Raw genomic sequence first — 23561 nt, 5'->3', positions numbered from 1 at the left:
CGAGAAATTCCTGTTAGCTGCTGGGTGTCCCCTGGGGAGCTGGCCGGAGCTGACCGGAGCTGGCCGGCCTCTGTCCAGTGTCCCCAGCACACTTGCCAGGCCGGGGGTTCCGCCCGCTCCCCTGGCTGCCAGGCAGCAGGGGCTGGGTCGGGCCTGGAGCCGCCTGTCCCTGAGCACGGCCGGCCAGGGGCAGCGGCTCTCACGGCCACTCCTCCCTCCAGGACAGATTCCACTGTCATGGCTGCCGGGGTGTGGGCTCCGCCCCCGAGCCCCTGCCCCATGCTCAGTGTGGTGAGACCCACAGCAGCCAGGACCTCCTGGACACGGAAGGCCCTGGGAGCCAGGGGCGGGGTCCCAGGACCCCCCTGCAGATCTGCACTGAGCAGCTGGTGGGAGAGGGGTCCCCCCCGCCTGGGCCCTGGACACCCCCAGGAGCCAGCACCCAGGGTCGCCCTGCTTCTGGTGGGAACGGTGGCGGGGCGCCAGGCCCCAGGCCAGGGTCACACCACCACTGGGACGGCTCCGCGCAGCCCAGGGCGGCCGGACGTGCCGGGCTCCTATGCAGGTTCTGGCCCCCGCTGTGGCCGCGTCCCAGGCCGGCCAGGTCCTAGGGCTCTGGACGTTTGTCCCCATTCTCCCGGCCATGGATCCCAACAGGGGACGATGCATCCGGTCACTTCCCGCCACCTCAGCGCCAAGGTGTAGTGAGAGGCCAGCGGCACGTGGCGTCACCGGAACCACCTACGCCGGCCCCCGACTCCACGGCCGGCACAGTGCCGCGCAGGCCAGGGTCCCCCGTGGGTGCGGGCTCCACAGCCAGGCCAGGCAGCCCCTGATGGACTTCCGCCTCCCTGCACACCCGCCGCTCCCGTGGGGCACTTGGGGGCGTCTGCGGTCCGGCCCAGGCCTGGCTGCTGCGTGCCCTGGGGACTGAACCAGCCCCTTCAAGACGCAATGAGAGCGAGCGAGAGCGAGATGAGGCTGCGGACCGGCCCCTGCTCTGGAGCCGCGGGCGGCCCGGCGCGGGAACACGGGTTCTACTGATCGGTTCGGCACCGCCTGCTTCCCGAATCCCGGGCGATGTCACTCATCAGAGATGCGAGTGACAGGTGACAGTCACGGGAGACGCCCCCTCCCCCACGGCGACACCACCGCGGGGAGAGGAGGGCGCCGGGCCCCTCGCCATCCCACCCGGGACCGCGCCTGGCTGACGCCGCGCGCGAAGCGAAATCCGAGGCTCGCAGTGGCTCCGCCCCGCAGCGCCCCACACGCGTGGCCGAGGGCGCGGGGCGCAGGGGCCGCGCGCGGATCCGCACCCCGCGGCTCGCCGAGGTCCGGAGGAAAAGGCGCCGGGCGCTCGGGGGCCGGCGTTGTCCGCGGTGGCCGGCGGGGACTGCGGCTGCGCAGCTGGGCCCCTCGCCGGCGGGGGCTGCGGGCTTCACCGCGCGGCTGCCGCCCCCGGAGCTGCCCCAGCCTGCGGGGACCGCGCGGGGCCTGGGTACCCTCCCCGCCCCCGCCGCCGCCCGCGCGCGCCCGCGCCGCCCGCCGCCAGGCAGGCGCGCGCTCGCCTCTCGCGGGCCCGGGACGCTCGGCCCGCATGGCCAGGGAGCGGCGGCCGCGGCGGGCCGGGCCCGGGCTGAGGCCGAGCTGAGCCGCGGGGCCCGCGCGGCCCGGCCGGCGCCCACCATGCGGCGGCTGCGGCGCCGCGCGCACCTGGTCCTCTTCTGCCCGTTTGCCAAGGGCTTGCAGGTATGCGGGCGCCCCCTCCCCGCGCCCTACGCCTCCTCCCCTCTGCTCCCCCTCCCCGCCCCTGCGCCCCGCGCGGTACGCCTCCTCCTCTCTGCGCCCCACGCCCTACGCCTGCTCCCCTCTACGCCCCCTCGCGCCCCCGTCCGCCTGCGCCCCGCGCCCCTCCCCCGCGTGGGCCCCGCAGTGCGCCCGCGCGCCCTCTCCTCGCCGTGCGCGGCCCCGAGCCGAGCTCCCAGCGGCGCCGACCCCCACCCGCCTGCCGGGGAGGGCGGTGTCTAGACCCGGGGATGGGTCCAGCGCGCGGAGACTGGGCCGCGGACCCAAGATCTGGCTGGGGAGAAGGGACCACCCCGCAGTAGCTGCGGTGGCTGTGAGGCCTGGGGGTTGGGTGAGGGGCGAGGGCTGGGCCGGGTGGCAGCCGGTGCCGCCCCTCCCCCGGCCGGGAGACCCCAGGGCCAGGGCCGGCTCCTCCTCCTCTGCTGCAGCGAGCTGGGCACAGAGAGGCGCCCTAGGACGTGGCCACCCTGCCCCGGCCTCCCGCAGGCCACGCCAGCCCCCCTGGCCCTTGGGGGGCCCCTGGTCAGAAGTGCCCCCGGCCTCCTGGGAGGTCAGGGCCGTGGTGGGCCTGGGCCAGCCCTGAGGGCGCCCTAGGACGTGGCCGCCCTGCCCTGCCCAGGGTGGCCGGCAGTGCCCAGAGCTGGGCCTCCCTGTGGGGCTGGGTCAGGGAGGGAGCCCCAGCCGCCCCCCGCCCCGCCCCGCCCGTCCTGCATCCATGCAGGCCTGGTCCCAGCCTGGGTTCTGGGTGAGGAGCATGGGCCTTGCGCTGCCCCTGGAGCTCCCCTGCCCGCCCTCCAGGCCCCCCAGGAGTGGCCCCCTGGCCCTGGAGCCCAGGGGTAGGCTCTGGGGGACGGGGGTCTCCCATTGAGGCGGGGGACCCACCTATGCGCCTGGGTCTTTGGGAGTCAGGGCTGCTCCTGGGGCAGGCCAGCTGGTGGGGGGAGGGGCAGGGGATGCCCAGAGTGAGCTGGCCCTGCGCCCCTCCCCCCACCCGTCTCTGCTTTCCTGTTTTTATTTTTTGGAGCAACCTGGCGGAAACAGATGCGGTGCTGGGGACCGCGGGCCCCAGGCCAGAAGGGTGCCACTTCCCTGCCAGCTGCTTCCCTCTGGCCTGTGAGGCTCCGGCCCCTCGCCTGGCCCTGGGGGGTCCTCCTGGGAGAGGTCGTGTCCAGAGGGGCCCCTGCCCCAGCCTGGAGCTCGCCAGGCTGCCCAGCAACGCCCCAGCTGTCGGGATGGGAGGCGTGGCGCCGTGGCCGGGCTCCCTCCGGGGCTCCTTGTCCCCCGGCTGTGGGTCGGGGTGCCCCAACCCCCTGCATGGGGTCAGCCGTCTGGAATCCAGGCCCCGCTGTCCCCGGCGGCTTTGCTGGGCAGCTCCGGCACCAGGCCTGCGGTGGGAAGGGGGCGGCGCTCGGCTCTCCCCGGAACTGCACTTGGAACACCGGGGGCGAGGCAGTGGGCGCCCCGGCCAGGAGCTCGGGAACCCCAGGCCCTGCGCCCCCATCTGCAGCCGAGGGTCCCAGGGAAGACCTGGGGACCCCCAGAGCGTCGCCCCTGGGCCCACCCTGCACCTGCCTCAGTGTAGCAGGTGCACAGGATCCGCCTGCACAATTCTCTCACCTCCCAGACTGAAACCGGGCGCAGGCAGCACCCCCCCGCCCGCCCGCCCGCCCACTGTCTGCGCTGGGCAGCTGTGGGGACCTGGGGCGGGGGGGCCCTCGTGCTCTGCCCACTGTCTCGTGTGACGTTCCCACGGCTGCGCCCCGCGCCAGACTCAGGAAATGCCTTTTTTTAAAAGACCTATTTATTTATTTATTTGAAAGCAGAGAGGGAGTCTGGTTCACTCCCAAAATGGCCGCACGGCCGGAGCTGAGCCGATCCAGAGCCAGGAGCCAGGAGCCTCTTCCGGGTCCCCGTGTGGGGCAGGGGCCCAAGCACTTGGTCCATCTTCCGCTGCCTCCCCAGGCCACAGCAGAGAGCCGGGGCGGAAGTGGAGCAGCCAGGACTTGAGCCGATGCCCGAATGGGACGCCGGCGCTGCAGGCGGCCGCTTTACCCGCTACGCCCACCCCGGGGTTCCGCCTTTTTAGGGCCGAGTGCTGCTCCATGGCTCAGAGGGACCCTGCCGCTCCTGCGCCCCCACCCACTGGCTGCTTGGGCTCCTCCGCCCCCGGCTGAGCACCTGGGGTTGGGGTCCCGGTCCCGTCCTCCGGGCTCTGCCTGCAGTGGGCAGGCCAGGGCCCTGCTGGGATGGGCGTGTGGCACAGCGGCTGAGCTGCCTCCTGGGGCACCCGCTTCTCGTGGCCGAGTGCCGGTTCGAGTCCAGGCCGCTCCACTTCCGCTCCAGCTCCCTGCTCATGCGCACCCTGGGAGGCAGCGGGTGACGGCCCCAGTGCTTGGGCCCCTGCCACCCACACGGAGACCTGGACGGAGCCCCAGGCTCCCCGCTCTGGCCTGGCCCAGCCCTGGCTGTTGTGGGCATTGGGCATCTCTGCCTTTCCAATAAAAACTGGAAACATCCGTGTGTGAAAGGACGCGGCCGGGGCCTGTCTGGGGGAGGACCCCGCCTGCCGGCCACCCCCATGAGAACTGCAGGTGTGTGGGGGGAGCCGGGAGGGGCGCTGGCCGTGAGGCCCGGTGCTTCCTCACGCGCCCCCACCCCTGCAGGGTCGGCTGCCCAGCCTCAGGGTCAAGTGTGCCCTCCTGGTCTGGCTGGGCATCTTCGCGGGCAGCTGGCTGGCCTATGTGCACTACACGTCCTACTCGGAGCTCTGCCGCGGCCACGTGTGCCAGGCCGTCATCGTAAGTGTGCGGCCGCGTGGGGTCATGGGGCGGCGCCTTCTTCCCAGGCCCCTCCCCCCATCCCTGGGGAGTTGGGCCCAGGGTGCCTGCTCTGGGTGGGGAGGGGGCTGCTGTGGGAGCCCCGGCCTGTGGCTGGGAGGACGGGGGCGGCCTCCAGACACAAGTGGGAGGGAGGTCACTTCTGCCCGGGGCTGGACCGCACGGCTGCCCTGGCTGCCCGACACCGCGGGCCCTGTCCTGAGCTGCCCTCAGGGCTCCCCTGGGGCTGGGTCTTCCAGGCCTGCAGTGGGTGAGGGCAAGTGCTTACATGTCTCCGTGCATGTGTACATGTGTTCACGCATGCCTGCATGTGCTGATGCGTCTGCATAACCACACGTGCACTCGTGTCTGCATGTCTGAGCGTGTTTGCGTGTGCTCACGCGTGTCTGGGGAGGCCGTGCAGGCATGGGGTTGGTTCCTTCCTGCTCTGCTTTCCCCGTGCCGGAGGCTCCCCCTTGGCCTCCCTAATCCCGCTGCTCCAGGGCGGTCCCTGCCCACTGCCGCGGGCCCTGCAGGGAGGGGGCGAGCGGAGGCCAGCGCGTCCGTGTGCACAGGGCTTTCGGAGCAGCTGCCGGAACCCTGGCCTCTGCACAGAGGGCACTGTGGCTTCCACTCCCCAGAGGCCACTCCCAGCTCTGCTGAGTCCTGGGGGCTCCATCACCACCTGCGCTGGGGGGGGGGGGGGCGTTACTGAGCAGCTGGCCAGGTCCACACACCCGGGGCAGCGCCAGCACTCACCGCGTCTCAGGTGCCGGCTGCGCGCTTTGTGCTCGGCCTGGTGCTGGACACTGGCGCCCACAGACGGGGAGCTGAGGCCGGCTGGTGAGGGGAGGGGGCAGGTGGCAGGTGTCCCGAGGCAGGCTGCACGCACTGCCCACCTCAGGCTCTGGGCAGGCACTCCCCAGCCTGGCCCATCCCTGCGGCCTGCAGGGTGTACCGGTGGCAAGTGTACAGCCACAGGTTCGTGGTAGCAGACGCCCCCTCCAGTGTTGACCTGGGCAGCCACATGTGCAGGCCTGCTAGCAGGCGCCCGCGTTCCCTCTTCCCTTGTGAGCGCCCTCGTCGCTGTCAAGGGCAGAGGCCCAGGCAGGGTCCCCAGCCTCCACTCTGTCCCCATCCTGGTGTGGAGGCCCCCCTGGGGCCCTTCCATGGCTGGGACATCCCAACACCCTGTCCCTTCTTCCAGGCCTGGCGCCCAGCGCCATGGCAACTGGTGGTGCACACCCAGGAATTCACCCTGTGTGCTTCCTACAGCTAGAGGGGGGCCCAGAGCCCTGGGATTCGGGGGCAGCTGGGCCCCCTGTGGGACCTGGGGGTGGGGCACCATGGGACAGCCGCCACCCCCAGCCCGTTAATCACAGGAGTGTGCATCTGGCTAATGAGGTGGCCTGGGGAGGGCCTGGCTGGGGGCTGTGTAGCAGCGGTGACTCAAAGCCGGCTCCATGCACGCCAAGGCCTGAGTCGGGGGCCTGGGCCCTCGGCCCTCTCACGGGTGCACCCTGGGGGCCATGGGCCTCTGTGGCAGGGGGCCCTACTGACCACATGGCTGGGTCTGTGCGTGGGCCCAGCTCTCCTGCTCACCCCAGGGGCATTGAAATCGTCCAGGGCAGGGGCCTGTGTTGCCAGTGTCCACGTGGGCACCCACTCCAGTCCTGGCTGCTCCTCTTCTGTCCAGCTCCCTTGAATGCTGGGGCCCCTGTACCCGCCCGGCTGCTGTGGCCATCTGGGGAGTGAACCAGGGGGTGAAGAGGTCTCTCTCCTGTCACTCTCCCTTTCAGATAAACAATTCTTCTCAAGTTGTGGGAACGTGCGTTCCCGATGTCTCATTATTCCCATGGACTTTGTGAATGGGGAGGAGACAAGGTGGGGGTCGCCATGTCTGCAGCCCGGGGCCACGAGGATAAGCCAGGCAGGGCAGGGGCCGCCGGCTGGGGCTTCCACTCCCAGGCAGAGCCGGGAGGCCACCCCATCCCAAGGCTGTGGCCGCAGGTGCCAGGGAGGGTGAGGTCCTGGCTCTGAGCCCACCTCCTCGCCACCCCCACAGCCTGTCCCGTGCCTTCCAGGTACCCCTGGGCTGTGGCCGGGCCCTGGGCCGGTGGGCAGGGGCTCTGAGGGCGCAGTGTGTGACCCCGCTCTCCTGGCTCCTGCCCCCAGTGTGAGCAGTACCGTAAGGGCATCATCTCGGGCTCCATCTGCCAGGACCTGTGCGAGTTGGGCAAGGTGGAGTGGAGGACCTGCCTCTCCGTGGCCCCGGGCCGGCAGGTAGAGTGGGAGGCCCCGGGCTGGGGGCAGGGCTGAGTGGGGGTCTTGGGCCAGCATGGAGGCCTGGGTGGGCGGCGGGAGGACCACGCCTGCGGCCTCGCACAGGTGTACAGCGGCCTCTGGCAGGACAAGGAGGTGACCATCAAGTGTGGCATCAAGGAGGCCCTGGACGGCCAGGCCCAGTCGGACGCGGCGCCGCGGCGGGAGCGGGCGCTCTTCGACAAGCCCACCCGCGGGACCTCCATGAAGGAGTTCCGGGACATGACCCTCAGCTTCCTCAAGGTCAGCCGGTGGTCCTGGGGGCGGGGCTCAGGCGCTGAGCGGGTCCGTCAGGAGCAGGGGAGGGTGTGCGGGCCGGGAGCCCGCCTGGTGGGTGCGAGGACGCGTGGGCCGGGCTCAGGGAGGCACCCACGGCCGCTCTCGGTTCCCACGCAGGCGACCCTGGGGGACCTGCCCTCCCTGCCCGCGCTGGTGGGCCAGGTGCTGCTCATGGCCGACTTCAACAAGGACAGCCGCGTGTCCCTGGCCGAGGCCAAGTCCGTGTGGGCCCTGCTGCAGCGCCACGAGTTCCTGCTGCTGCTCTCGCTGCAGGGCAAGGAGCACGCGGCGCGGCTGCTGGGCCACTGTGGGGACCTGTACCTCACCGAGGGCGCCCCCCGCGGCCCCGGGCCCGCCGCCGCCCTGCTGCCCCCCGCCCTGCAGCGCTGGCTGGGGCCCGCGTGGCCCTGGCGCGCCAAGATCGCCGTCGGCCTGCTCGAGTTCGTGGAGGAGCTCTTCCACGGCGCCTACGGGACCTTCTACATGTGCGAGACCACGCTGGCCAACGTGGGCTACACGGCCACCTACGACTTCAAGATGGCCGACCTGCAGCACGTGGCGCCCGAGGCGGCCGTGCGCCGCTTCCTGCAGGGCCGGCGCTGCGCGCAGAGCGCGGACTGCACGTACGGGCGCGACTGCAGGGCGCCCTGCGACCGGCTGCTGCGCCAGTGCAAGGGCGACCTCATCCAGCCCAACCTGGCCAAGGTGTGCGCGCTGCTGCGCGACTTCCTGCTGCCCGGCGCGCCCGCCGACCTGCGCGAGGAGCTGGGCCGCCAGCTGCGCGCCTGCAGCACGCTCAGCGGCCTGGCCAGCCAGGTGGAGGCGCACCACGCGCTGGTGCTGCGCCAGCTCAAGGCGCTGCTCTGGGCGCGCATCTCACACACCAAGTACTCCTGAGGGCGGGCCGCGTCCCCGGAACGCCCCCCCCCGGCCGGGCTGAAGGTGGGCTCCAGGCCAGCGCCGCGGCCCGCCCCAGGGGACAGCACTCGGACACCCGTGCCACCAGGCGCGTTTATTGCGTTCCGCCGAGTCCATCGGCTCCGTCCAACCCCGTGTCCAGGCTCCGGCGTCGCTCGCCGTCCTCCGGCCGCACCTGCGAAGTGGACAGGGCTGGAGGCGGCCGGGCCGCGCCCCCCGTCCCGCCGGGGCCCGCCCCGCTCGTGTCAGGCTGCAAACCATTCTGAGCGCCCACGGTCTCCGGGCACCGAGCGTAGAAACAGCCACTTGCTCTCTGCCCGCGGCCACGCACAGCTCCGCGGCCGCTCCCGCGGCGGTGCCGGGCCAGGCCGAGCCCGCGGGCAGCGCCCCCCGCCCCGCTGCAGGGACGGGATGCCCAGCCCCTCGAGTGGGGGGTCACGGCCCAGCCCCCGGGGCCCCCGAGCCTCACCTGGAGCCGGCGGCAGGCCACGCTCGTCCTCACGGCCCCGGCGCGGGGGCCCATCACGCACTCCGCAGCGAGCCGGCCGCCCCGCCTTCACGTCGGGAGCTTCCCACGCCGCCTTCCTGGCCGGACAAGTGGAGGTGAGGGCGGCGCGCGCAGCACCGGGCCCGACCCCCACCCCGTCCGGCCCCACGCCGGGACCCCCGCGGTCAGCCGGGGGCGGGGTCCGAGCGGCCGCGCGGGGCCCGGCTGAGACCACGAAGCCCCCGACGCCTCGGCGCCTGCGCGCCGTGTCCGGCTACTAATCATTCGGGCGCTCACGGGCCAGAGCGCCGAGCGTAGACATAGCCGCGTCCTCTCCGCCACCTGCTGACACAGGCGGGGCACGCCAGCCGCGCCTGCAACGCCTCGAGGGGCAGCCGCCCACCGGGACCCCCGCGCCGCGGCCTCACCCGACTTCCGCGCCCTCCCGGGGCGCGCCGCGGCAGCCCCGAGCCCAGCGGCCCGGGCGGGAGGCCAGGCGGCCGGGGCCAGCCCGCAGCCGCGTCCCCTGCCCGCCGCCATGGCCGCCGGAAAGGCCGGAAAGGACGGAACGGCGCCGCGGCGCAGCCTTTATAGCGCGTACGGCGGCCCGCGAGGGCCAAGAGACCCCGCCCCGCGCCCGCCGCCGCCGCAGCGCCCTCTAGCGCTGAGCTCCGGCGAGGCTCGCGGGGCGATCCGGGCCGCGCTGGCTCTGCCCCCACCGACCCCCGGCTGCGCGCGACCCCGAGCCAGAGTCTGGTTCCCCTCCGGGAGCTCTCAGCGCGCCCGCCCTCGTGGGTCGGTCCCCGCAGAGGCCGTGGCCCCTCTCCTGGCAGCCAGGTGGGGTGGGGGTGTCCCGTCTGCTCTGCCCACCGCTGGGGTTTGTCTCCGCCGAGCTGGGATTTGAACCTGGACCCCAGTTCTGACCCGGGGAATGGCGAGTCTGTTGCAGAGGGACCCCTGCCCTGCCCCAGGGACGACCAAGGTGGGAGGCCTCTCCCTGGAGCCGGTGATAGAGAGGCAGGGGCTTTGCAGAAACAGAAACCCCTCTGCCAGCCCAAGACCCCAGGGACTCCAACTGTGAGTGCTGGGCGTGTCTCAGGGCCTCAAAAAAAAAAATCTGTGCTTGGTGCCGGCGTCCCATAGGGCGTCAGTCCAAGCCCTGGCTGCCCCACTTCCGGTCCAGCTCCCTGCTGATGGCCTGGGAAAGCTGCTTGGGCCCCTGCACCCGCGTGGGAGACCTGGAGGAAGCGCCTGGCTCCTGGCTCCTGGCTGGCCCAGCTCTGGCCAGTGTAGCCCTGTGGGGAGGGAACGAGATGACGCAAGATTCTGTCTTTCCCTCTCTCTGCAACTCTGCCTATAAAATAAAATGCATCTTAAAAAATGTGCTTTATGGGCCGGCGCCGTGGCTCAATAGGCTAATCCTCCACCTTGCGGCGCCGGCACACCGGGTTCTAGTCCCGGTCGGGGCGCCGGATTCTGTCCCGGTTGCCCCTCTTCCAGGCCAGCTCTCTGCTATGGCCAGGGAGTGCAGTGGAGGATGGCCCAGGTGCTTGGGCCCTGCACCCCATGGGAGACCAGGAAAAGCACCTGGATCCTGGCTCCTGCCATCAGATCAGCGCGGTGCGCCGGCTGCAGCGGCGGCCATTGGAGGGTGAACCAACGGCAAAAGGAAGACCTTTCTCTCTGTCTCTCTCACTATCCACTCTGCCTGTCAAAAAAAAAAAAAAAAAAAATGTGCTTTATGGCCGGCGCTGTGGCTTACTAGGCTAATCCTCCACCTGCGGCGCCGGCACCCCAGGTTCTAGTCCTGGTCGGGGCGCCGGATTCTTTCCCAGTTGCCCCTCTTCCAGGCCAGCTCTCTGCTGTGGCCCCGGAGTGCAGTGGAGGATGGCCCCAGTGCTTGGGCCCTGCACCCCATGGGAGACCAGGAGAAGCACCTGGCTCCTGCCATCGGATCAGCGCGGTGCGCCGGCTGCAGCAGCCATCTGGGGGGTGAACCAACGGAAGGAAGACCTTTCTCTCTGTCCCTCTTTCTCACTAACTCTGCCTGTCAAATAAAAATGTGCTTTATGATCTGAAAGGCAGAGAGAGGGAGAGAGAGAGACAGAGAGAGGGGGAGAAGGAGAGAGAGCGAGCGAGCAAGGGGGGGAAGGGGGGGAGAGAGAGACAGGAAGCCCCCATCTGTGTCCCCCCCACCAGCCTGGGGGAGCGCCTCCTGGTGAGGCCCTCCCACCGCCGCCGTAGTGCCGGCTTTGGCACTGGCACCAGGCTGGCTGCAGCTTGAGAAGGCCCTGCGCCTGCCCTGGCTTCTGGCCATAACCAGAGTGGGGCTTAGCTCTGGCTCTGGCCGTGGGGCTGGCCCCAGCGCTGGTGCAGAGCCGGCTGGAGCCGGTGCCCGTGGCTGCTCGCTCTGGCGCTTTACACCTGCGCCGGCTCTGACCGCAGAGACGCCCGCGCTGGCCCTGCCTCTGGCTGCCGAGTGGGCTGCGCTGGCTCCTCCTCTGGACCTGGCGCTGCTGTGCGAGCTCCTAGTAGCCAGGACTGGTGCTGGCGACCCTGCCGGAGCCGGCCCTGGGCAGGTGAGGGCCCTGCTTCGCGGCGGGAGAGCCGGGGCGGCGCCCGCTTCCAGCGCCCGTGCTGGGGGTGCACAGCCGGGGCCACAGCTGCTTTGGGTCCTGGGCTGCGCGGCTCCATCGCTCAGCCGGTGCAGCGGCCGGCACTGGTCCTGGTTCTGACCCGGACTCTGCCCCTGGAGCTTTCCCAGAGTTGGGTGCGGCCGGGGTGCGGCTGGAGGTGGTGCTGACACCGGGTTTCCTTCTGAAGCTGCCGCTGGCTGCATGCGAGTGGCTTTGGAGCGAGCTGGCACAGAGCTGGTGCTGGAGCCGCCACGGAGCCAGCAGGACTCGTGGTGGCGGAGGGGACCCTGGCTCTCGGCTGAGCGCTGGCGCTGCAGCCAGCACTGCACGTGCACCGTGAGAGCTGGTGCAGAAGTCGGCGTGCTCAGTAGCTGGCCGAAGTGCTGGAGAAGGTTCTAGAACGAGCTGGCTCTGCGTGCAGAGGAGGGTAACAGGCGGGTCTCAGGCTGCCCCTGGCGCTGGCGCTGCGGATGGCACTCACTCTGGAGCAGGTTTGGTCGGCATTGAAACTGGTGGGGGCCCCTCCAGAGAAGCCCCTGCCCTGGGCCCCCCAGGTCCCTGCCCAGGCCACGCCCCAGCCTGGCACCTGTCCCCACACGTAACCAGGACCACAAGGGCATCGTCTCGGGCTCCGTCTGCCAGCACCAGCCCCGGGCCCCTCCGAGGACCGCACACCCCCAGCCCGGCCCTCCTCACCCTCAGGCTCGGCCTCAGCCTCCGTGGGCTCCCGGTCCCCCAGCTGGGTCAGGGGCGGGTGAGCACGGAGCGCCAGGGCCCAGCCGGGCGTGTGGGCTGACTCAGGCTGACGGGCGCCCGGGGCAGGACTGTCAGGTGCCCAGAAGCAGGGGGCCCTGGGAGGGGTGGGCAGGCAGCAGAGCCACGGGCTCATGGCCCCTGTGGGTCTGGGCTCCCAGCAGAGAGTACACCCAGCTCCACGTGCAGCCAGGCGGGTGGGAGGCCCCGGTGGGAGCCGGCTGCTGGTGCCTTGGGCCGGGGATCAAGTCTCGGGTGCAGCTCTGAGCCCCAGGCCCCTCCCCCACTGCCCCGGGCGCCTGTCCTCCCTCCCCAATCCGCTCTCCTGACCTCCGCTGTCTAGGGGGAATCCCACAACTGTGGGAGCCGGGGGCATGGCCAACCCCCAGCCACACCCAGTGTCCTACCATGGGGGCGGGAGCCTCCTTCATGCTCTGGGTGGGAGCCGCCCCCATCCCGGGCGGGCATTCCGCGGCCCCTCCTCCACAGAGGTCTCCCCCACTTCCCTGGGGTGGGGTCTGTGAGATTCTTCCCACTGCTGGACACCCTGGGACCCAGACACATCTGGAAGGTGAATGGACGGCGTGGCCGGCTCACTGGTGTAGACCGTGTTCTGGTTTCTCCACCGTTTGCCGCTGTGAGCGAGGCTGCTCGCTCAAGTCCACGTCTGCCGGACACGGGCCTCGGGCGGGGGACCTGCTGGAGCCCGCGGCAGCTGTCTGCGTTTGAAGGATCGCCAGACTGCCGTCAGTGTGTTCTGGGTGTCCCCGTCCCGCAGCGCACGAGGCATCCGACGGCCTCCGTCCTCGCCACCGCCTCTCCTTCCTGTGTCCAGCCAGAGCCGTGCCGGGGCCTCTCCCTGCCGTGTCCCCGCGTGGAGCGGGCGCCGGGTGCTTCTCGGCCACATGGACAACGTCTCTGGGGAGACAGCCGTCTCTCCTTTCCCCAGTATTTGAGATCAGCTCGTCTGGGGCCGGCGCTGTGGCACCGGTTCAAGGCCCGGCTGCTCCACTTCCAGTCCAGCTCCCTGCTAATGCACCTGGGAAAGCAGTGGACGATGCCCAAGTGCTTGGGCCCCTGCGCCCACGTGGAAGACCCGGAAGAAGCTCCTGGCTCCTGGCTTTGGATCAGTTCAGTTCTGGCCTTCGTGGCCATTTGGGGAGTGAACCAGCGGATGAAAGACCTCTCTCTCTCTCTCTCTCTCTCTCTCTCTCTCGGGAGCCCGGGGCTCCATCTGCGTCTCCCACGTGGGTGCAGGGACCCAGGGCCGTCTTTGCTGCTTTCCCGGGTGCATCAGCAAGGAGCTGGGCCAGGAGCGGAGCAGCCGGGACTCAGACTGGCGCCCAGCATGGACGCTGGCGGCACGGGCGGCAGCTCGGCCTGCGGTGCCCCGGCACCAGCCCCGGCTCCGCCGTGTGTGTTTCTGAAATCCTTGCTTCTTGTGCCTTGACCTCAATGTCTCGTTCACGACTGGCCGACCAGAGGTGTTGGGAGGGTCGCGGCGTGGCCTGTGCGGGGCGCAGAGGGGGCAGCCAGCGTTGGCTGTGGTGCATAATGTATGCACTACACATAGTAATGCACACGCACAAACACGCACTACACACACACCACATACATAATGCAGACGCACACAACGCACACATCACAACACACACAACACAACCTACACACAACACACACACAGCACATGTACAGCACACCCACGCCACACCACGCCGTACCAGTGTACGCACTGCATACAACACACACGAGTGCACCACACGGCCCACAAGAGAACACGAATGGGTCACAGCTGAAGGCGAGAAACAGAGCGACGGGGTCCTTAGAGGCAGCACAGGAGGAACCCGGCCCCCGACCTCGACAGTCTCTGCACACGCCTGAGGCCTCGTCCCAGACCACGGCCTCCGCCCGGCACAGGGCCCGGGCACGCTCGGCGGGAGCTGCTGGTGGCCACTGGGAACTTGTGCCGGAGAAAGCGCCGGGGCTGAGTGTGTGTCCATGTGCATGGCTGTGTGTGCATCTGTGTCTCTGCACGTCTGTGTGTCCACGTGCACGTGGCTGTGCGTGTCCGTGTACCGTGTGCGTGTCCACGTGGCTGTGCATGTCCGTGTACCTGTGTGCATGTCCACATGGCTGTGCGTGTCCGTGTACCGTGTGCGTGTCCACGTGGCTGTGCGTGTCCGTGTACCTGTGTGTGTGTCACGTGGCTGTGTGAGTCTCTGGGGGGGCAGAGGGCTGGGCCTGCCTGGACGTGGGCTGGGCAGCTCGGCTGCAGCCGTCTCTCTCCACGGGGACAGGAAGTGGAGCCCCTGCCCCCTTTCTCCCAAAACCGCTTCTGGCGCGGGGCGGCCGGGAGGGAGCGCAGGCGGCCAGGCCCCGCCCTCCACGCCCCTCACGGGCTCCGCATCTCCTCGTGGTTCTTGGGCACAGCCACGAACCTCAGCTTCTTCATGACCGAGGGCCAGCCCAGCAGCCGCTGGTCCCACAGGTACTCGGGGGACAGCACCTTGGTGGGCTTGTGGTACAGCAGGTACCTGTTCAGGTGGCTCTCGTCATGCCACACGGCCTCGATGCCGTTGGCCTTGTCCAGCACCGTGGCCTGGTGACAGGCGCTGGCCAGCCGCTGCACCTCGGCCACCGAGCCCCCGAACAAGGCCCCCATGTAGTAGAAGTCGCCCTCGTCCGGGGGGATGTACGCCTGGGAGCGCGGCCGCCGCTCGTAGGCGAAGGCCCGGCGGTCGGCTCTGTAGAAGCCGGGGTGCAGGGTGCCGAACAGCCGGCTGAGGATCTCCACGCCCACGTGGTCCCGGAACTTCATGTCCACGTCGGCGCACACCAGGTAGTCCACCTCGCGGCGGAAGCGCTGCTCCGAGAAGCGGCTGATCACCTCCATGCGGTGCATGGACACGTCCTGCCAGCGCGCGTGGCTGCGCACGGTCAGCACCGCCAGCCGCCGGCCCTCCCGCAGCGGCACGTGGGGCACGTCGGCCGGCCGGTTGGTGAAGACGTAGTAGGTGACGCGGTGGCCCACCATGAAGTGCTGCTCCGCCGTCTCCAGGAACAGCCGCAGGAAAGCCACGTACCTGCAGGGAGGCGACGGCAGGCGGGAGCGGGGTCACACCATCCAGGAGGCCACAAGGAGCGGGGTCACACCTGCCCAGGAGGCCACAGGGAGTGAGGTCACCCCTGCCCCAGGAGGCCACAGGGAGCAGGGTCACACCTGCCCAGGAGGCCACAGGGAGCGGGGTCACACCTGTCCCAGGAGGCCACAGGGAGCAGGGTCACACCTGCCCAGGAGGCCATGGGGAGTGGGGTCACACCTGTCCCAGGAGGCCGTGGGGAGCAGGGTCACACCTGCCCAGGAGGCCATGGGGAGCAGGGTCACACCTGCCCAGGAGGCCGTGGGGAGCAGGGTCACACCTGTCCCAGGAGGCCATGGGGAGCGGGGTCACACCCACCCCAGGAGGCCATGGGGAGCGGGGTCACACCTGTCCCAGGAGGCCACAGGGAGCGGGGTCACCCCTGCCCCAGGAGGCCACAGGGAGCAGGGTCACCCCTGCCCCAGGAGGCCGTGGGGAGCGGGGTCACACCTGCCCCAGGTGGCCGTGGGCTGCCTGCCCCTGGGGACACAGGACCTCCTGAAGTCACAAGCAGCACACGCCACCCTGTCCTTGTCCCAGGGGTGTCCACGGCTGCGCCCCACTTAACCTCTCCTCCAGGTCGGGGAGGGGCCCCAGCTGGGGGCAGGGAGCTGCGGCACAGCGGGTGTGTTCAGGGTAGCTCAGACGGGGGGGCAGGTTAGACTCCCCCCCCTGCACCTGAGCCCTCCTGCTGGATCCACTGTGCCGGCCCTGGGGCGACAGTGTCCACTGCCCACAGAGAGCAAACCACCGCCCAGGCGAGTCCTGGGTGCAAGGCGGGCGTGGAGGCCGAGGTGTCCGCCCCCCCCACTCACTTCTTAACGGCAAACACGGTCAGTCCCACGGTCACGTTCTGCAGCCGGAACTGCTCGTCCAGGATCTCGGGGCTGAAGGTCCCCTCCCACACGATGGGAGCCAGCCAGGGGGTCAGCACGAGGACATCGCTCCGTCTGCACAGGGACAGCCACGTGGCAACGCAGGGCCGGCAGGAGGGTGGGCAACACAGCCGCCCCCACCCGGGACCCCGACTCGGCCTCCGCCCCAGGGCCGCCCCTTCCGGAGGACTCGGCAGGACACCAAGCCGAGGACACCCAGACTCCAGCCAGCGGCTCGCGGCCGGCTCAGCCCGCCCCAGCCCCGCTGCCCACTCGGGACCAGGAGGCCCCTCCCACTGTAGGAAGACCCCCATAGCCCCCAGGCCCCAGGGGGACAAGGACAGCAGGGGCCGGGCCAGGGCCAGAGAACAGGACAGGAGCACTGCGGCCGAGCCTGGAGGCCCCGCAGAGGACGGGAGAGGGAACCCCCCCCCCGCCCCGCCCAGGCTCAGCACCGCCCTTGCCCGACCCCAGGACACGCCCGGAGTCAGCGCCTTCGGCTGGGGGTACAGCATCCTGCAGGACACAGCGCGTGGTGAGTGGCGGGAGGGGCGGGGCGCGGGCGCGGGGGTGTGCACTGCACGGCCCACACATGCTGCCTGAGCCCACATGGTGCCTGTCGGCCACCATCCGGGGGCCCCGGGAAGGACAGGCTCAGTGAGCTGGGAGAGGGGGCCCCGCAGGCTGCAGGGAGGTCCAAGGGGTCCCTGTGAGTCCGTGTGGGCAGGGAGGGGCTGGACATGGCCCAGGGAGCAGCAGGGAGGGGCAGCAGAGGCGCGGACCACGGCCAGCTCAGCGGTCACAGGAGCTGCTCTGACGGCCCCTACCTGAACCCCGCGGGCCCCCAAAGGCAGATGTGGAGGGAGAGGTCCACGGGGTCGGGCCTGGTGGGAAGATGAAGCCCTGCAGTGACCAGGGAGCGGCCAGGCAGATGACCCCCCCGCCAGGACTCTGGTCTATGGCAGGTGCGGGGGGGGGGGTCCACAGATAAACAGATAAGCCCAGAGCCAGGGGAGGGGCAGGCCCTGCCCCCACTGCAAGCTACACCCCACTTAGCCCCGCCCACATCTAAACCCCACCCACGTTGAAGCCCCACCCCCACTGCAGCCCGCCCACACTGCGGCCCCGCCCCAGGCCCCACACCCTGGCCAGGGCTCCCCGTGCTGCTGGCCGCCGCCTCAGAAAGCTCAGGTCCCGCAGCAGGGCAGACCCGCAGGCCACACTCGGCCGCCCAGACGCGCGGGACGAGGGCGAGGTCAGAGCAGAGCGGGAAGGGGCCGCGGGACTCCAGGCTGAGGGCAGATGCACAGCTGAGGGACGGCACGAGGCCACCGTACCTGGACAAGGCCACCACGGGCCGGCCGTCGGGGTCCCCAACAGCCACGCTGCAGAAGGAGAGCACAGGAGACGGGGCTGGCACCGGGAGCAGAGGCCGGGCCCACGTGCACAGAACCTGGGACCCGGGGGACAGCGCAGGGCGGGGCTGCAGCGGGGTCTGAGCGGTCACAGCGGGCGTCCTGGGGTGGGGGGGTCCAGCAGCGTGAGAGCAACCAGCTATGGTCACAGCGGGCGTCCTGGGGTGTCGGGGGTACAGCAGCATGAGAGCAACCAGCCCTGGCCGCCGTCTACTGTGACCTCCTGAGAGACCCCAGAGACCTGCGCGGCAGAGCCCAGGCACCCGGGGGCCCGGGAGAGCAGGCGGTGGGGCGGGGGCAGAGGGAGCTCTGGACCCCGAGAGCAGTGAGGACAAGAGGAGCCCTGGGGCGGGGGGCCCAGACGGACCAAGCCTGGGGACAGGGCCACGCGGCACGCAGGGCACCATGGACGATACCCTAGCTGCCGCTCAGAACCTGGTCCTGGGTGGGGAAGGGGCTACAGAGGCTGAGCGGCGGGGCGGGGGGGGGGACCACCAAGGGCCTCCTCTCCCCCTCCCCCACCTGATCCAGAAAGATCACTGCGGCTTCTGTGAGGGGCGAGGGTCACAGAGACCGGGGGTCCGGGCAGAGAGGCGGGACAGGAGGGAGACCGGGGCAGCACTGACAGCCATGGTCAGGTGCAGGTGTGGGTGCAGGCAGAGGGGAGGAAGCCTCGGGGCCGCTGCCAGGGGCGACCCTGGGGAGGGTGGAAGGGTGCGCAGGACGAGGGGCACGGGCAGGGCGGGGGCCACAAAGGGCCCTCAGAGAGGCCGAGTCAGGGCCGCAGGGCACAGGGAGGTTGCGGCTGGAGCCAGAGCCAAGGGCAGCAGTGGAGGGGGCCCTTCCAAGCTGTGGAGGGGGTGGGGCTGCTCTGGGCAGAGCCTGGAGGGGAGGGGCGGGGGAGCCCAGGGAGCAGCGACCAGGCCTGAGGCCGGCACCCCCCCACACTCACCCAGGCCCGACTCCCAGGCCTCCTGGCATCGGGCGTCTGGAGCTCAGGAACCCGTAGCTGCGGGAAGAGCGGGGGGGGGGGGTCAGGACGCAGAGCCCAGCCCCCCGTCCCCCTCCTGCACACAGCACAGAGCCTCCTGGGAGGCTGCCAGGTCCCGGCCCAGCCCAGGCGGCCGCAAGGTGGGCTGGGGAGGACCCTGGGGCTGGGGCTGTGGGGGCCCGTGGCAGCTGCAGGGGCCCCCGCCGGGTGTGTGCAGCCTGAGGCCACGCCAGCGCCTCTCCTCCCTGTGCGGCACACGCCCCAGGAGCCCTGGCCGGACCTCACTCTGGGGTTCCAGGAGCCTCTGGAAGCAGCTCACGGCCTGGCCTGACTCGGCTTCCCCTCCCGGCCCTGGAGGACGGAGTGCCCTCCCCACGTCCCCTCTGTGCCCGGGACGGAGTGCCCTCCCAGCGTCCCCTCTGTGCCAGGACAGAGTGCCCTCCCCACGTCCCCTCTGTGCCAGGACGGAGTGCCCTCCCCACGTCCCCTCTGTGCCCGGGACGGAGTGCCCTCCCAGCGTCCCCTCTGTGCCAGGACAGAGTGCCCTCCCCACGTCCCCTCTGTGCCAGGACGGAGTGCCCTCCCCACGTCCCCTCTGTGCCCGGGACGGAGTGCCCTCCCCACGTCCCCTCTGTGCCCGGGACGGAGTGCCCTCCCCACGTCCCCTCTGCGCCCGGGACGGAGTGCCCTCCCCACGTCCCCCCTGTGCCCGGGACGGAGTGCCCTCCCAGCGTCCCCCCTGTGCCCGGGACAGAGTGCCCTCCCCACGTCCCCCCTGTGCCCGGGACGGAGTGCCCTCCCCATGTCCCCCCTGTGCCCGGGACGGAGTGCCCTCCCCACGTCCCCCCTGTGCCCGGGACGGAGTGCCCTCCCCACGTCCCCCCTGTGCCCGGGACGGAGTGCCCTCCCCACGTCCCTCTGTGCTCAGCAGAAGGGAAGGGTGGGGTGGAGCTTGAGTGACAGCTGTTGCCGCCCCTCCCCACTGCTGCAGTGCTGGGGTGGGTGGCTGGGGGTGCCCCCACGTCTAAGGCTGCCCCTCCCCCCGCCCAGCACCGCAGGTTTCTTACCCAAAGAAGACCAGGAGGAGAAGGAGCCCAAGGAGCAGGGGCTGCAGGGGGCAGCGTTTTCCTGGAAAACAGCAGGGGGCGGCGATGAGCCCTCCCCCACCTGCCACCGCACCTGTTCCCTGTGCCTCACACAGCGGTGCCCCCAGCAGGCGGCGGGGGACCCCAGCCCGGCCCCCACGTCTCCCGCCCCAGCCCAGCCCCAGCTCCACGCCACTCCCCTCCCACTGCCCGAGAGGGGAGCCGTCTGTCCCCCAGCTCCATGCCCGGGGCTCCTCCGGCCTCTCCAGGGCTCTGGGCCCTGCCCCCGCTCGCCTGCCCTGGGCCCTGGGCCGTCCTCAGCTCACTGCTGGGCTGGGGGGGGTCGCCTGCTCACAGGGTGGAGGTCGCTGTGCCTGAGAGGCTGCTGTCCCCAGGTCGGCCCCTTCCTAGGGACTGGGCGCTCCTGTCTCAGCGCCTGAGTCCTGTGCCCTCGGAGCCCAGGAGCAGGGAGGTGGGCGCCCGCGGCGGTGTGCACCTCCCCCGTCTGCAGGGCGGGAGACACTGGAGGTGGGAAATCTTATTGGTTTTCTTTAAAATATTTATTTATTTATTTATTTGAGAGGCAGAGCTAATGAGAGGGAGGGAGGGAGAGAGAGAGAGAGAGGGAGAGAGAGAGAGAGAGGGAGAGACAGAGAGAGAGAGGGAGAGGGAGAGGGAGAGGGAGAGGGAGAGGGAGAGGGAGAGGGAGAGGGAGAGGGAGAGAGAGAGAGAGAGAGGGAGAGACAGAGGGAGAAAGGGAGAGGGGGAGACAGACTCCCCAAACGGCCACAATGACCAGGGCTGGGCCAGGTTGAAGCCAGGAGCTCCATCTGGGTCTCCCACATGGGGTGCAGGGCCCAAGCACTGGGGCATCGTCCACTGCTTTCCCAGGCCACAGCAGGGAGCTGGATGGGAAGAGGAGCAGCCGGGACTCGAACCTGCGCCCGTGTGGGATGCCGGCATCACAGCCTCACCACAGGGCTGGCTGTTTTTCTTTTAGGTCTCAGGTTTTAGCTGTCAGCTGCAGGCAGTGTGCCGCTCTGGGGGTGGTATGGACGGCGGGGCAGGGGGCTGTGTGGACGGCGGGGCAGGGGGTGGTGTGGACGGCGGGGCAGGGGGACTGTGGGAAATCCCTGCCCCTTCAGTTTCCTGTGCAGCCAGATCTGCCCTAAAGGTCAGGTCTGCGAGCCACAGGCTCTGTGATACGGTGTTGAGCCTCACTGGGGGGCGAGGGAGCAGTGACGTGGGGGAGGGGGGCCGCAGGCCGGGGGACGCCCGGGCGGCTGGCAGGTGTGGTGTAGACTGCACGGGCGCTTAGGAGGACAGTGGGCTCTGCCTACCCCGTCACCCAGGCGTGTGAGAAAGAAAAGTGGGCACGAGTGCAGCTCTGCCGGCTGACCCGGCCGTCCAGGGGGCCGGCGGCAGGGGGACAGGGCACTGCCCTCCCAGCAGGACGTCTCGGCCAAGGGTCCGCCCCCTGCCCTAACTCGGCCACAGCTGCGTCCTGCCTTCCACCGCCTCCCTCCCTTCGCAGACCCCACACAGCAGCCCCCAGACCCCCGGGCTCTGCCCACTCTGCTGGCCAGGCCGTCTCTGAGCCTCCGGCTGGAGCAGCTGTTGAGACGGTCAGACACCGCAGAGGGCACAGCAGCCCAGCTCCGGGGCCCACGCCGCTCCCGCTCACCTCGGCCGTCCATGGCTGCTCGGGGCCCTGCTGGCCGGAAATCCGGAGGTGGAGGCCGCGATGCGAGGCGGAGGTCGGCCCAGCCGGCGCTCGGCGCTCGGACTCGGAGCCAGATCCACCTGCAGGAAGAAGCTGGCTCCTTCCCCACCTGTGCCTCCAGGGCGTGTTTCTGATTTGCCCAGGACTGGCTGGGCAGCCGGCCAGGTCCACAGCCAGGACAGGAACGCAGCAGCCCAGCAGTGCCCGGGCCGGGGCATTCGGGCTCACGGAGCCTTAAGCGTATGCCGGCTTGTCTCCCGGACGCTACGCAGAACACTGACACGTACGTCAACTGTGACAGCCAGCGACGCTCCCCAGGGCCCCGGTCCTGTCTTCATCCCTTACCGAGGCGGTCCAAAAACATACGGCTCTGCCTGTAACCGCCCGGCCGGGGCCCTGCATCGCCACGCCCGGTCGCTGGCCTGTCGGCACCCGATAGCCGACACAAACTCGACCGACCACTAGGAGAAGGCCCCCAACCCCTGGAGGGAGCTCCTGGATGTGGCCTTTAGGGGTCTAAGAGCTGGAAAACGGGACAGGAAAACTAAGTTGAACACGCTGGCCTCGGCCTTCCGGAACCAGCACCCCAGCACCCAAAACAAGGCCCCTGCTGGCCCTGCCTCCACGGCAGCCAGGCCGGGCACCGGGCACGAGGTTGTCCCTAGGGGAGGCCGCCGGCCAGGCCAGTGGGGCTGTCCCGGAGCCACCTCGACTCCTCGGGGCACGGCGGTTCCGATGAGGGGCCGGGTTCTTCCACCCTGGGCGGGGTTCCTGACTCAGGGAGAGGGCTCCGGGGCGTTGGGACGGGGGGCGCCCAGCTCCCTTCTTTTGCGCTGGACACGGGGCCTCTTTCTCTCTGTGGGCAGCATCCTCAGGCCGCACTCTGGACCCCGACACCTCTGCCAAAGTGGTCTCGGGCCTCCTCATCAAAGCAAGAGTCGCCCGACTCCTCCCCTGCGCCTCGCTCCGGGCAGGGTCCTTGTGATGCCACAATGCCCCACGCCCCTTCTTCAAAGTAAAAGTCTCACTCCACTGGAGCAGGCCTGGGCTCGAAACCAGCGAAACAAGGGGTGGGCCCTGCACGGGGGGAGCGGGCCCCCTCCTCGGGCCTGTCACGGTGGCCCTATGGTCCTGCAGTTTGGACCAGGCCTGTTTAATCTGTTCCAACATCAACGCTGTCTCTCAAGCCCGTGTTGAGGCCAGGCTGCCCCAGCAGCTGGCTCAGGGCTCCCAGCTCCTTCCCCGGGGGCCCCGCTGCCCCTGCGGCCCCTCCCAGCAGGAAGCAGCCACGTGGAGTCCAGCGTCTGCAATTGAGGGCAGTACAGCTCCCAAGAGGCCACCTGCCCCGCTCCACCTCCCCCGGCTCCCGGTGAGGCAGCTGGCACGGGGCAAGAGGAACGCTCCCGGCCTCCAGCAACCTCTGCTCCGAGGTCTCTGGGTGAGACCCTCCGCTGCAGGGCTGAGAGCGACGGCGTCTCTCGACAGGAAACCCCCGAGAGCGGCCACGAGCGTGCCCGTTTATCAGCCACCAGGCACAGACTTCAACAGGGGAGGGGGAAGCCTGGGGTGGCAACAGCAGTTCTACGGAGCGGAAGGGGCAGCTGCCGAACCCCCACCAACCGGCTGAGAGGCCACGCGGGTCACGGAGGCCCTGGGTGCCTTTGTGCAACCGGCCGCATGCGGTGGCGCAGTGGGTATCACCACCTCCCGAGGTGGCAGCATCCCGTCTGGGCGCTGGTTCGAGTCCCGGCTGCTGCACTTCGGATCCAGCTCTCTGCTGTGGCCTGGGAAAGCAGTGGAGGATGGCCCGAGTGCTTGGGCCCCTGCACCCGCGTGGGAGACCTGGAGGAAGCTCCTGGCTCTTGATCAGCCCAGCCCTGGCTGTTGTGGTCATCTGGGGAGTGAACCAGTGGATGGAAGAGCCCCCCCCCCCCCGCCTTTGCCTCTGCCTCTCTGTAACTCTGCCTTTCAAATGTATAAATAAAATCTTTGACGCCGGTGCCGTGGCTCAATAGGCTAATCCTCCGCCTTGTGGCGCCGGCACACCGGGTTCTAGTCCCGGTCGGGGCGCTGGATTCTGTCCTGGTTGCCCCTCTTCCAGGCCAGCTCTCTGCTGTGGCCAGGGAGTGCAGTGGAGGATGGCCCAAGTGCTTGGGCCCTGCACCCCATGGGAGACCAGGAGAAGCACCTGGCTCCTGCCATCGGATCAGCGCAGTGCGCCGGCCGCAGCAGCCATCTGGGGGTGAACCAACGGAAGGAAGACCTTTCTCTCTGTCCCTCTTTCTCACTAACTCTGCCTGTCAAATAAAAATGTG

The 23561-nt window shown here is 70.0% G+C and overlaps 2 protein-coding genes and 2 non-coding genes across 10 annotated transcripts; 1 reads left to right on the top strand and 3 right to left on the bottom strand.

Moving 5' to 3' along the window:
- The first annotated feature begins 1127 nt into the window (after window positions 1-1127).
- DIPK1B (divergent protein kinase domain 1B) lies at window positions 1128-8577 on the top strand. The gene is made up of 5 exons (XM_051841056.2): window positions 1128-1749; window positions 4470-4604; window positions 6798-6905; window positions 7011-7187; window positions 7341-8577. Exons 1-5 carry the CDS (start codon window positions 1687-1689, stop codon window positions 8118-8120), a joined length of 1263 nt encoding a protein of 420 aa, XP_051697016.1. The 5' UTR covers window positions 1128-1686; the 3' UTR covers window positions 8121-8577.
- LOC108175433 (histo-blood group ABO system transferase 2) lies at window positions 8221-23174 on the bottom strand. Of its 7 annotated transcripts, XM_070066726.1 has the most exons (10): window positions 21208-23174; window positions 19506-19566; window positions 18400-18456; window positions 17370-17417; window positions 16860-16916; window positions 15973-16107; window positions 14552-15100; window positions 9057-13525; window positions 8611-8726; window positions 8221-8316 (listed from the first exon to the last, which is right to left on the bottom strand). In XM_070066726.1, exons 1-8 carry the CDS (start codon window positions 21218-21220, stop codon window positions 13150-13152), a joined length of 1296 nt encoding a protein of 431 aa, XP_069922827.1. In that variant the 5' UTR covers window positions 21221-23174; the 3' UTR covers window positions 8221-8316; window positions 8611-8726; window positions 9057-13149. The 7 variants fall into 7 exon arrangements, with proteins under 7 accessions (XP_069922827.1, XP_069922830.1, XP_069922819.1 ...); XM_070066729.1 differs by lacking the exon at window positions 16860-16916 and having other exon boundaries at window positions 21208-23172; XM_070066718.1 differs by lacking the exon at window positions 16860-16916 and having other exon boundaries at window positions 15973-16548; window positions 21208-21336.
- On the bottom strand, window positions 8383-8509 carry LOC127489496 (small nucleolar RNA SNORA17). Its single transcript, XR_007917414.1, has one exon. It is a non-coding gene; the product is annotated as a small nucleolar RNA SNORA17 (small nucleolar RNA).
- LOC127489495 (small nucleolar RNA SNORA17) lies at window positions 8894-9024 on the bottom strand. Its single transcript, XR_007917413.1, has one exon. It is a non-coding gene; the product is annotated as a small nucleolar RNA SNORA17 (small nucleolar RNA).
- Window positions 23175-23561: the final 387 nt, after the last annotated feature.

The sequence above is a fragment of the Oryctolagus cuniculus genome, chromosome 1 (assembly GCF_964237555.1).
Source record: "Oryctolagus cuniculus chromosome 1, mOryCun1.1, whole genome shotgun sequence".
NCBI classification, from domain to species: Eukaryota; Metazoa; Chordata; class Mammalia; order Lagomorpha; family Leporidae; genus Oryctolagus; species Oryctolagus cuniculus.
Note: the sequence above shows the minus strand (reverse complement) of the source record. Positions and strands in the feature narration are given on the sequence as shown.

Excerpts from the sequence above, each read along its gene's own strand:
- DIPK1B (XM_051841056.2), top strand. The coding sequence starts at position 1,687 with ATGCGGCGGCTGCGGCGCCGCGCGCACCTGGTCCTCTTCTGCCCGTTT. Across the intron at positions 6,906-7,010 it reads CCGTGGCCCCGGGCCGGCAG|GTGTACAGCGGCCTCTGGCA; the intron begins GTAGAGTGGGAG and ends GGCCTCGCACAG. Across the intron at positions 7,188-7,340 it reads TGACCCTCAGCTTCCTCAAG|GCGACCCTGGGGGACCTGCC; the intron begins GTCAGCCGGTGG and ends GTTCCCACGCAG.
- LOC108175433 (XM_070066710.1), bottom strand. The coding sequence starts at position 17,854 with ATGGTGCCCTGCGTGCCGCGTGGCCCTGTCCCCAGGCTTGGTCCGTCT. Across the intron at positions 16,549-17,369 it reads CCCGTGGTGGCCTTGTCCAG|GATGCTGTACCCCCAGCCGA; the intron begins GTACGGTGGCCT and ends TGTGTCCTGCAG. Across the intron at positions 15,101-15,972 it reads ACCGTGTTTGCCGTTAAGAA|GTACGTGGCTTTCCTGCGGC; the intron begins GTGAGTGGGGGG and ends GCCTCCCTGCAG.